This window comes from Nicotiana tomentosiformis, chromosome 8, assembly GCF_000390325.3.
Source record: "Nicotiana tomentosiformis chromosome 8, ASM39032v3, whole genome shotgun sequence".
NCBI classification, from domain to species: domain Eukaryota; kingdom Viridiplantae; phylum Streptophyta; class Magnoliopsida; order Solanales; family Solanaceae; genus Nicotiana; species Nicotiana tomentosiformis.
The window spans coordinates 126,398,600-126,411,586 of NC_090819.1; the positions used below are offsets into that span (position 1 = coordinate 126,398,600).

Genomic DNA, 12,987 nt, shown 5'->3' on the forward strand with positions numbered 1-12,987 from the left:
TGAGTTTAAAAGTATAAATATTTTTTTTCTGAAAAATGACATAAACAAATAAAAGTGGCAAAAATAAAGACAAAAAGCAAACTAATTGTTGAACATTATTTTCAATCAAATGCCACGTAATATGGAAGTATTATCTAAAATCAAGTAATAAGTTGGATTAATTTCACTAAGGTCATCCAACTTATCATTTATTTCACAAAAGTCACTTATCTATTTTTCATCACTTAAAAATCACTCAACTTTACCCTTTTAACTTAAAAGTCATTCTAATTCAAAACCTATAAAATATCCAATAAAAAATATGACATTTCATTAAAAAATCTAACAATAATGCCACATAAGCTTAAATAGACCATATCTAAGCTAGACCAATTTCTTCCTCAGCCCGATTTCAGTTATTTTTTTGAATATTAGTTTTAATTTATTTTATATGAAAAACGGACCGATTTCAGTCGGTTTCTTAAAAAATATATTTTGCGGGATTCTAAAATAGTTTTTCGCTTTTTGCGCAAAAAAAAAACCCGACCGAAGTCGGTCGGTCTCGTAAAAAAATTTAAAAATAAAATATTTTGGAAAAACCGACCGACTTCAATCTCACATAACATATAAATGTACCACTAACAGACAAGAACAACAAGCTAATAAGAACCTATTTTCACAAGCTAATAAGAACATATAAATGTGAAAATAGGTTCTTATTAGCTTGTTGTTCTTGTCTGTTAGTGGTACATTTATATGTTATGTGGGATTGAAGTCGGTCGATTTTTCATATAAAATAAATTAAAACTAATATTAAAAAAATGACTGAAATCGGGCTGAGGAAGAAATGAGTCTAACGTAGATATGGTCTATTTAAGCTTATATGACATTATTGTTAGATTTTTTAATTAAATGTAATGTCATGTCATATTTTTTATTGGATTTTTTTATAATTTTTGAACTAGAATAACTTTTAAGTTACAAAGGTAAAGTTGAGTGACTTTTAAGTGATGAAAAATAGATAAGTGACTTTTGTGAAATAAATAATAAGTTTGATTATCATGGGTGAAATTAACCCAAATAAGTTGGTTTTTGGGTTATAAAAAAAAAGGGAATACAATTATGTTTTGGAAGGCTATTGATGAGAAGTTTGGTTTTGTAGAGTAACAACTTTATACTAGCTGCAACATCAATCATTTATTAATTATTGATCACGGCCTTTTTGGATTGACCATTATTTAACTACGGAATTTTAGTGTTTGCACACTTTTGGAAATTATAAACAGACATTATCCTACTTCTTATTCTCTGCACGAAATTATTTTTCATATTTATAGCGGATAAATCTGATCCACTGTCTATAGGCAGGTGAGGAGTTAGAATTCAGTCGAACCCAGTAGATTTTGCCTATACAATATATTTATGTTAAAAAATTTATTGAATATATATAAAAATATTAAATTTAGAACCTAGTTATTAGGAGCATCCAAATTTAAAATAATTAGAAATTGAAAGTTATCTTTATTGCATTCAAAAGTTTAATATTTCCATTTACAGAATTTTTGTTTATTGTAATTGTATAATTTAAATTTTGAAGGGGAGCCTTGGAGCAATAATAAAATTATCTCTGTGTGATTATAATTCATAGGTTCGAGCGGTGGAAACAGTCACTAATGCATGCATTAGGATAGACTGTCAACATTACACCTCTTAGGATGTGGCCACTGGCGGAGCCACATTGAACTAAGGGGTGTCAAACGACACTCCTTCGCCGGAAAATTATATTATATTGCTAGATAATTTTATTTTATTTTATGTATATTTACTACATTGACTCCCCTTAACTTTTCGATGTATCTAATTATTTATATTTTGACACCCTTTAATAAAAATTTTGGCCCCGTCACTGGATGCGGCTCTTCCACAAACCCTACCTTAATACTACGGAATGGCTTGTTCACTAGACTATTTTTTTTTTCTGATTTAAATTTTAAACAATAGAAGCTTGCATGGCAAATTATTGATTGATGTCGGGTTTTTGTTATAAACCAACCAACGTCTAGAAAGCTTGTTTGGTTCTAGTATATTATTAATATTGATATTTCCAATTATATGAATAATTTAGAGAGACATCTTCTTACTACCAAACATTATCTTGACAGAAACTATTCTTCCTTGCTTGCTCCGCTACTTCACCACATAAACCAAACTAAGACAATTAATTATTAGGAAAAAAGAAAAGAAGCAGAAGAAAAGGTTTTAGTTCACTTTCTGCTTTCATATTGTTGCTTCACTCCTAAATCAATAGTGAAAATCTCAAATATTATTTATCTAATTAATCAATACCTTGCTTCTGTTACTATTTTGCCGTTGTACTATTTTTGCTGTCTTTTTCATCATTTTATTTCTTTTGCTTTGTTGCTGCAACTAAGCCGGGATCTATTGAAAACAGTCTCTTTATATGCTCAAGATAGGGATAAGATCTGCATATATATTTTCATTCTCAGACTCCACTTATAAAACTCGATTGAATTTTTGTTGTTGTCGTTATTAATTATCTATATCTCTAACCTTTTGGAGTTGGAGGGTGGGGGTGAATACTTCAACACCTACCCCAAAAGAACCTTATTAGAAATATAACAAAAGTTTTTTTTTTCTCAGGTTCATATTTAATTCACAATAAATCTTTTGGAACAACCTTTCTAGGGATAACGACAAGGCTAGGGACTTAAATATTTATTTTCTAATTTTTTTCCTAAAATTTTAAAACAATAAAATTTCTTTCATAGTGTCGATGAATTAAGACAACAAACGTGATGATTCGAGGAAGGGGAATACAAAATAGGGAAAGATATAAAATTGTCTGTCGAAACTAATTATATTTGCTGGTTGAAAAGTATAATACTCCATATATATATATATATATATATATATATATATATATATATATATATACTTGATCGGTTATTATTTTTAGAAAAAGCTAAAAATTATATATATTTCTAAACATAGGTGACATACATACGTGTGTATGCGACATAGTAATTAGTAGGTAGGGGGTCATGTGTTGCCTAACAAACAGCTAACACATGTTTTGTTTTTCCTTTGCGATGGACCTGTTGGTACACAAGTTCTTAATAGCGTAGAAAATAGACTAAATCAGCAAAATCAAACACCAGCCAAGGAAATGTGACATTTCAACTCCTTTTTGCATTTTCCTTCTTCCTAATTAATATATGTTTGAATGTTAAATATACATTTTTTTGACTTCCCGTACAAAGGCTAGCTAATTCCTTTTGCTTGATTTCAAATATTAAAAGGCCTGAAAATAAGTTAATCATGATATAAATTACCTTTCGCGATTCATTCCTTTCAAGTAGAAAAAGAGAACAATGAGATTAACTAGATTTATTTCAATTGCCTAAAGTGATTTTTAGAGAGAATTTGAATAATTTAATAGCTAGACGTCTCTTTGGGATAAAGTGAACAATAAAATAAACTATAAAGGTTAAGGGTACAAGATTTTTAAGTGCATTGCTGCTTTTACCATACACCAAAAAAAGGTATATTGGTGCATTAGATGAGGGATTAATTAATTAATTGTAGTGTGAAAGCAAAATTTCCTTGACATTAAGTGGGTATTTGGACATAAGAATTGTGAAATTCCGGAAAAAAATAAAAATAAAAAATTCAAGTGAAAATTGTATTTGAAAATTAGAGTTGTGTTTGGACATGAATATAATTTGAAACTCTTTTGAATTTTTGTGAGTGATTTGAAATTAAAAATTTGAAAAATAGTTTTTTAAATTTTTTAAATTTTCAAAAAATTCCGAAATTTAACTTTAAGTAAAACTTAAAATTTTCATGGACAAACACTACTTCTAGAAAAAGTAAAGATTTTTCGAGAAAAGTGAATTTTTTTTATGGCCAACCGGGCCTTAAATTTATTAAAGAAAATTATACCAAAGTCAAACATAAAAATGAAATACTTGTAATTTGTAAAGAGTAGGAAGTTAGAGCAAGAATGCCCACACCAAAAGAATTAAATAAGGTTCTAAAGTTAGGTTCAATTTAAATATCATGCTTAGAGAATACCCAATACTTCTGATGTTCTATCACCTAATCCTACCAATAACCTTATCTTAAGCAAGATTAGTGTCAATTTACTCTATTTTAAATATTAGCCATCTTAATCAACCAAAAAAAAAAGAAGTTAATCTATATACATAAAAAACAAAAAAACTCCTCAAAATGTCAGGCCACAGCTGCAGCTGCTAAGCAGCTTTATCTATGATCTCATTACCATCATCTTCTCTCTTCTTTGCTTCCCTTTCATAGTAATGATTCCACTCTGATGCTTCTTCTTCCCTTTCTCTTTTTTCCTCTGTATCAATTACTACACTTTTTCCAAGAAAACCAAAAAGCAAACTAAAAGTTTTTCATTTTCATTTTCTTTTTCTTTCTCTGTATGTGTTAAAATCTGTAGCTCTTCAGAATAGGTGCAGAAAGTTTTGTTGCTTCAGATCCCAAAATATATGCCATCTTTTTCCCCCTCTCTCTCTCTCTCTTCAACCAATAGTAAGAAAACTGTCTGCTTTATGATTTTGCTCATATTTTCTTTGATCATATTTCTCTGAAACCAAACAGTCCAAAAGTATACATCATCATATCATATTATCACTGTCTATTATCAAGTACATCAAGATTCTCTTCAGTGGTGGTCCTAAAAACCCAATATTTCTTTCTTTTTTAACCTTTTTAGCTTTTTTCACACAACTCCTTTTGTTTATATGTTGTAAAAAGAGGATCTTGGTTATTTTAGAAATGCAAGAACAAGGAGTTGGATTAATGGGGTCAAGTACTGGAGGAGGAATTGGTGGTTTAGGACCTTTAGGTGATGTTTCAATGGTGATTTCTGAGGATAATCAGAGACAGTTAAAGGGTGAAATTGCTACACATCCTTTATATGAACAGTTACTTTCAGCACATGTAGCTTGTCTTCGTGTAGCTACACCTATTGATCAGTTACCACTTATTGAAGCTCAGTTTTCTCAGTCTCATCATCTTTTGCGCTCTTATGCTTCTCAACATCATTCTCACTCTCTTTCTCCACATGAAAGACAAGAACTTGACAATTTCTTGGTATGTTTTAATTTTTCCTCTTCAATATCCTTTAATTATCACTGAACCCCGATAGTTTATTGGAAATAACTTCTTTATCTCCTTTGCGTACGTAATACACTTCTAAAACCCCAGTGGGATGACTCTGGGTTTGTTGTTGTTGCAATATCCTTTGCCAAGAACTTAGTTTATTCAACTTTTGTTAAAGATTTAAGCTTTTTTTCCCTTTTACTGATGATTATGTTTCTTGACTGTGTGTTTGGTGTGTTATTTTTTGAACAGGCACAGTATTTGTTAGTTTTATGTTCCTTTAAAGAACAGCTTCAGCAACATGTCAGAGTTCATGCTGTTGAAGCTGTCATGGCCTGCCGTGAAATTGAGCAGAATTTACAACTTCTTACAGGTATGTAAAGTGTTTTTAACTTTTAACCAAAATCTTTTAGCTTAACTTCTATAGTATAGGAGAAATTTTACATTATCAGATCATCCGGATAGATAATTACAGCTAATTATTACTTAAAATAAACAACATGTCATAGGGGCGGAGGTAGTGTATTATTTACACGAACCAGTTAGTTTTTGCTTACACCATGCTTTATATTAGAAAAATAATTAAATTTGTATAAATATTTAATTGCAAACCCAGTAACTAAACAACAATGAGTTTGGTAGTAGATAAGAACCCATAAACTTCAAATTCTAATTACATGTCATGATAGGTTAAATTCTTTATATATTGTTGATATATATATAAGTTAAATCCTTACATCATTATGCATATTGCATCAAAGCACGAATACTTGTGTACATAAGGAGTCTTGTTATACCAAAGTACAATCAAGGGAAATATGTGAACCTTACGTGTTAAAGTGCATGGTAAAATTAATTGAGTGAATTTATTATTCTGATTTGATGCTTAGGATTATTAAAGCAATTTGGGGTTCTTGTTTGTGCAACCATACAAGTTAGAGAGCTGGGTGGTAATGGGACCAATAATGGAACTAGAATATATATATATATATATATATATTTATTTATATTGTAGGTGGAGCGTTTAGTTGGTTGGTGCTGGAAGGAACAAATTAGAATAGGCTAACAAACCAACAACACTACTAACAACTGATGATTGATCAGAGGCTGCTTTAGAATATTTGGTTTCTCAAACCACTTTTCTAGCTTTGTTTGTGACTTGTGATTCACTGCATAGGATTCATCTAACAACAAGAAGATATGGGATCTTAATTCTTTTTTCCTCCAACATCTTTTCCAATCATGTTTAGAGATTATGTATATGATATAGTTATTGTACAAACATTAGTATCATCCATTTAAAGAACTTGTGAAATACTTGCTTGATAATTTAAGTTATTTGGTAAAACGCTCATAACATGAATAGTTGATATTTTTTATGTTATATGATATTTTTTTGTCCGTTCTAAAAAGAATAGTAAAGTTTTACATTAACTGAGAGAACTTGTTATAGTATGACAGGTATCTTTTCATGAATTAGCTTTTTGAGATTGAGTCACATGCAAGGTGTATTTTTTTATATGGTATCAGAGTCAAACCCATAGAGCCCTTATTATTGTATTTCCCAATATTGGGATCTCCATGTTATATTATCTATGCTCATGTCTTGGGTGTGTAGGAGGGTGGGGTGGCGGAGAGTGTGTTACGTCCCATATTGGTTGAGAAAAGTGGTGTATCTAAACACATCCATAACATCGATCTTTAAGCGGATATAGCTATTAGTCTGCAGTATGATACTATTTCTTATCAAGAAAGACTAGAGCACCCAACTGACTTGTGTAATAGCTGGTAAATATCACCACTTTTCTTCTAATCTCCTTTTAGCAAGTCAAGGACTTGCATAAGATAGGATTCAAAGTCCTTTTTTAAAAACCAAGAAATTAGCGAAGGCTAGTTAGTGCATGAATCTTGGTAGATAATGAGTTTGTCTTTCTAGTCTTTTCCACTTAAATACACGTGATTCAAACACGTGAATGTGCATCTAACTTATACATCATGCATTGCTGATTGCTCTCTAACTACTGAATTAAATCATTCGAGACAAGAGTCACAGTCTTTGTTCCTTAACCCCATTATGAAATAAACTTAACCTCATTTGTTTTGTCATTCTATAAGCAATTGGCTTCCCTTTTTACTGCCACATTTATTCTTTTAATCATGTTGCATATTTATGATGTCTCAGTTTTCTTTCTAAATTTTTATGTTTGTTCTTGTTTTAAGAAGACCAGTTGTAAAGTATAAAATAAAAATATGAACATCAAAAAATAATATTCCTCCGTTTCGAAGAGATTGTCTTAGTTTGACTTGTCACAAATTTTAATAAAAAGGGAAGACTTCTAAGATATGTAGCCTTAAATAAGTTATAACATTTGTATAACCGTAAAATTTTTGAAATTTGTGGCCTAAAACCTGTCATATCAAACTTTTTGAAAGGAAAGAATGCCATATTAGAAGTTTCTAATTCTATATCTTTAACTGCAACAGTTTTCCTATCATGGGGACTGTTCCATACATACATGTAGCAAGAATTAGGTGAATACATCTAAACAGTGCTACAACTGTCGGTTTCATGTGGTAGAAGTATTGGCATGACAGTTGACATATCCTTGCAAATATATGTCAAGAAGACACATAGAAGTATGCTCAACATCATTATTTATTTCCTAATGTAGTAAAATAACGTTTATTAAAAAAATGTAAAACAACTTCGCATATGTCAAGTACGTTCATATGAATACTTATGACCCTTTCATAGACGAAAAGGACATAGTCATATCTAATGTTTGCATCAATAAATATATGCAAGTTATTTGATATATATAAACACTCGATATTGATAAGTTTTTTTCCTTATAGATAATGCCTGAAAATGAAGTAACTGTCAAATCCAGACCAACATGTAATGTATTGGTGATATAACTAATTTACTTGAAGAGTACTGCTGCAAAAAAAAATGTGGATATCGTTACATCTTATCCATTTTGTCCCTTCATAAAGATATGAAAGGAGGAACTACACACGTTCCATTGCATGTTTACCAATAATTGAAGATTATAAGTTATAATTATTCCACTTAAAAAAGGTAAGCTTTTGTGCATGTAAAAGGCAATAAATCAATGAGACTAATAGCTACAAAGTATTTTTACTTGTTTAAGAATGTGCTTTAACCAAGTTCAACAAGTCAGAAAACTGCATCCAAATTTATTTCCAGTTTTCTGAAATGTATATCCCCTTTTTTTTTTCTACCTCAGGAGCAACACTTGGAGAAGGATCAGGTGCAACAATGTCTGATGATGAGGATGAGCTACAGATGGATTTTTCATTAGATCAATCAGGAGGTGATGCACATGATTTAATGGGTATGGGATTTGGTCTTCCAACTGAATCTGAAAGGTCCCTTATGGAGAGAGTCAGACAGGAATTAAAGATTGAGCTTAAACAGGTGACCTCTTCAAAATCTATCATTCCCCTAAAAGAGTTTAACTTTAATGATGGTGTAAAATAATTTTTACATTGTCAAGTCATTGAAAGATAATTACAGGTTATTGTCTGAGATTAGTAACATGAAAAATAATATAGATTATTTGTTAAAACATAAAGGGCAATCCGGTGCACTAAGTTCCCGCTATGCGCGGGGTCCGGAGAAGGGCTGGACTACAAGGATCTATCGTACGCAGCCTTACCCTGCATTTCTCTAAGAGTCTGTTTCCACGGCTCGAACCCGTGACCTCCTGGTCACCTGGCAATCTTTGTAAAAACATGAGCAAGTCAATTGAGTAAAAAGGGCAGTCCGGTGCACTAAGCTCCCGTTATGCGACCATAAGGGTCTATTGTACGCAGCCTTACCCTGCATCTGCTGAAGCCCCTTCAGCAAGTCAATTGAGTATTTATGATGTTTCCGTCTAGTTTCATTGGGCTATAAGGGCCTTTTTGATGCTTTGGAAGAAGAAGAGGGCTGGTCTAGTCCTCCTCTAGGGGTTGGGCTAGTTGCAGCCCCACTTATCAAATGGACCTTGGCCAGTTGTGGACTGACTTTGCCCAGTTGACATGTATTTCTTTTGAGCTTTGGTGAAATATATAGGAAGCCAAGTAAATACTAGTAGCTCACACAAGTCTTAATTTGTAGCTTTTTCATATCATAGCTACCAATAGGGGTGGCAATTCGAGCTTAAAGTCATTTAACCCGCCCGATCCGTTTAAAGTAGGATGATCATTTATTGAACTCAGCTCATTTTGACCCGCTCCATCTTAGCCCATCTAAAATTGGGCTGATTTTTAGTCCAAATTGATCCATGAGTAACTTTGCTAAAATATCTTAAATATAATTTATTTTTATTTGATATGTTATATATGACCATAACAAAAGAAAAGACTCTTATTTGGTAATTAAACAATTTATAAGAAAATAACACACATTTTTAACGCTTGGTAAGAGTTGGAAAGGTTGGGCTATAACTCAAATTTTAACCCATTTTGACCTAGCCGGTCTCCGTAGAAATAATTTTTGGGCGGATCAATCACTCGACCCATATTGACCCACCCAAATTCAACCCAAGCTGCCCATTTGACACCCTAGCTACCAACTGGTTCTTGCAGGGATTTAGATCAAGAATTGAAGATGTGAGGGAGGAGATATTGAGAAAGAGAAGAGCAGGGAAGTTACCTGGTGATACCACTACTGTTTTAAAGAATTGGTGGCAGCAACACTCCAAATGGCCTTATCCAACTGTGAGTCTGTCACCTAATTTATATCATTTCTGAAAATCTTTACATGCACCTTTAAATTTTATCATCATTGTTTATAATCAAGATTTCCAATATGCAGGAAGATGATAAGGCAAAACTTGTGGAGGAAACAGGTTTACAACTGAAACAAATAAATAACTGGTTCATCAATCAAAGAAAGCGCAATTGGCATAGCAACTCACAGTCTGTGACATCTCTCAAGTCCAAGCGCAAGAGATAAAGAGAAAATTTGAAAACATCCCTTGAAATCAAGAACATATATAGGGTGATGGTTATCATATGAATATCAGAAAATCTTAGAAAAGTCACTTAGATTAGGCCGGATTGTAATATATGGTACTCAGAATGGTATACATATATGGAATGGTAGGAGTAATTCTGTTTTTTCAAATACAACTAACACTTTTGAGCTGTGGAATGACACTGTTTCTTGTAATTGTAATGGTTTAGTTGTTTATGTTTTCTAAGTAGAAAGGTATCATACAAACAGATAAGAGTATTGAAGCTGATATTAACTTTTGAGTACCACTGTATTGACAGACATATGAAATTGGAAGAGTTTTATTATCTGCAGAAAACATTTATGTTTGTTTCTTGTTTATTAGCACTTGCTATTGTTCTCTGAATGTTGGAAAATTAATTCAAAATTACAGTAGCAATTTCTTTAGGATTTGATAGTTAGTTTAATTAATTCATGTCTAGATAGGATTTATAATCAAATTAATATAGGAATATATTTTCATTTTTTAGTTAAAATAGGTTTCACATTGCTAGCTTAATTTATGTGTAGAGATATATAAAAAATTTGTGGAGAATTATAGAGATCTTTCAAGAGATTTATAATAAAATATTTTCCTTCACAGAAGGTTAAGTTATTTTAAGTTTTTAATCAAACAGGTCGAAGCATCAACTGGGCTTTAATTGAAACATCCCATTAGTCGAAATAGCAATTAGCAAGTAATGAATTCAACATACCAGGTTTGAAAAACCTCTGCATTCCAACCGTCTGTACTCTGTTCAATAAATATTAAAAATGTAGTCTTAACTAGGATAAGAAAAGTTAATCAACAGATAAAATGCAACAATCAATAATTAAAAAAGAGAGAAATAGATGTGAAAAACTAGTTCAAGGCAAGTAGATTTTTGTCACTATTTTTGTATAATTAAATAGCAATGTTACATCTTACTTTTAAGGTACAATAAACAACTCGCTAGCCATTTAATCTGCACTAAATAAAATATTAAACGAATTCTTAAATCTCTCAATTGGCTTCTTAGAAATTTAGAGTTGAATGAAAAGATAGTTCAATAGATAAGTTATGAAAACTCAAGCGATAATTTTCTAAGGGCTAAGTGTTTATTGAGAGTGAAACGTAACTAATGCATCCTTTCATTTCATGAATAAATGTATTCTCTTTCATAAATGAATACACTCTTTAATCAACAGATAGACATGCTTCAAAAGATAGTATATTAACCAATGGCCATTTCAAAATGTCTCTTTCTTCTAAGAAGTACATTAAATTTCTGAATCATTCAACACGAAAAAACAAAAAACAAAAACAAAAGAAAAAACTCAACCTCCATGTTGTGACGAGTTCTATCAACCAATTTAAGAAGTTGTTGCATCATTATCCTCCTAAATTAGAATGAGAGGTTTACAATTACATTATTGGATACAAAGGGTCATCCGTAGAATTATTAATCCAATCATACGCATATTAGTTCAACTTATAATTCACTTTTGATCTCGTGTTTGATTAGTTCAACCATACGTCATGATGTTATTTGTTTACATTTATACGTAGCTTCATGTCGGAAATATAAACTGCACTTGTGATTTGACTGCGAGTTTGACGTCGAGAGACTTTGTTGAAGCCTTATCACTTGCCTCAATATTTGAAATAGCATTGTTCTTCAGAGGCCAACATTTGAACTCATGAATACAATTTTTCTTAAAAGCAATATTTCAAAAGCTCATCAAATTATCAAATCAATATATATATATATATATATATATATATATATATATATATATATATATACACACTCATTTTTAAGTCTTCATCTTTATGTCTTTCTCATTGCAACTATTCTCTATCTTTATGTCTTTTCTCTCTTACTATTTTTCATCTTTATGTCCCTTCTTTCCTTTTTCATGTATCTAAATTATGCCGAGCCACTGAATCAAAGCTCATTCCAGAGTCATCATCTTCATTTTCGTGATATCTCATATCCGAGTCTTTATCTGTATTGTCCTCTTCTAAATGTTGTGGAATTGCTTGTTCTTTTTATGGTCCTCCTTCCAATACGTATTTATCTTTTGTCAATAACTTTTTTAATGTGTCTTATTTGTGCATAATGATATTTTCTATTTTTTTCAACATTCTTTTTTCTTGAAATTATTTGTCTTCCTCTGGATGTCTCTCCTTGAGTAATAGGATCTTAGCAGTCTTCTTCTTTCTTTAATTTCGGGAGTTAAATTTATACTTTTTGGCAAAATGTCAGTCATTAACGGATTTGATATGTCTTTACCGGCTATCGTTTGAACCGGACTAGTTATATCTAGACCTGATACAATAGGTTGAGGGGCGGATCCACCCTTTAGGGTGGGAGTGGTATGACAACTGCTACATTGTTAAAATTATCATATATTTATGTAGAAATTTTCTTAAACTAGGTTAAATATTTGATCTTGCCACCCCCAATCGCAAACTAGACAAAGGTGCCATGATTGGTAGACCTTGTACCATGTCTGATTTTCCTATTTTGTTGTGCTTTTTATTTCCTTTGTCCCAGCCATTTTCCTTTTTGGCTACTTCCCAATTTTCTATTTGTCGTTTATTATTTTTTATATGTTTTTCCTCTATTCTATTATTTTACCTATGATATTTAGCAAAGACACTCAAAAAGAGCCTCCTATATTTAAAATACCGTAAAATAATAATTTCTCTTAATTCAAGTCTTTTAATTTATTTTTTCAAAATAAAAAAAACTTGGGTCTTAAAGATGTTATTTTACTTGTGCAAATTTACTTTTAGCATGCAAAAAAAGATGCAGTTCCCTAGTAAAAAATATTGATTTTACTTGTATCGTTAATAATAAAGGTGT

At 31.2% G+C, this 12,987-nt stretch overlaps 1 protein-coding gene across 1 annotated transcript; it reads left to right on the top strand.

Annotated features, from left to right (window-relative positions):
* Nucleotides 1–4,182: 4,182 nt before the first annotated feature.
* Nucleotides 4,183–10,454, top strand: LOC104110066 (homeobox protein HD1). The gene is made up of 5 exons (XM_009619487.4): nucleotides 4,183–5,121; nucleotides 5,383–5,503; nucleotides 8,382–8,572; nucleotides 9,727–9,858; nucleotides 9,956–10,454. Exons 1-5 carry the CDS (start codon nucleotides 4,804–4,806, stop codon nucleotides 10,094–10,096), a joined length of 903 nt encoding a protein of 300 aa, XP_009617782.1. The 5' UTR covers nucleotides 4,183–4,803; the 3' UTR covers nucleotides 10,097–10,454.
* The last annotated feature ends 2,533 nt before the right edge of the window (nucleotides 10,455–12,987 follow it).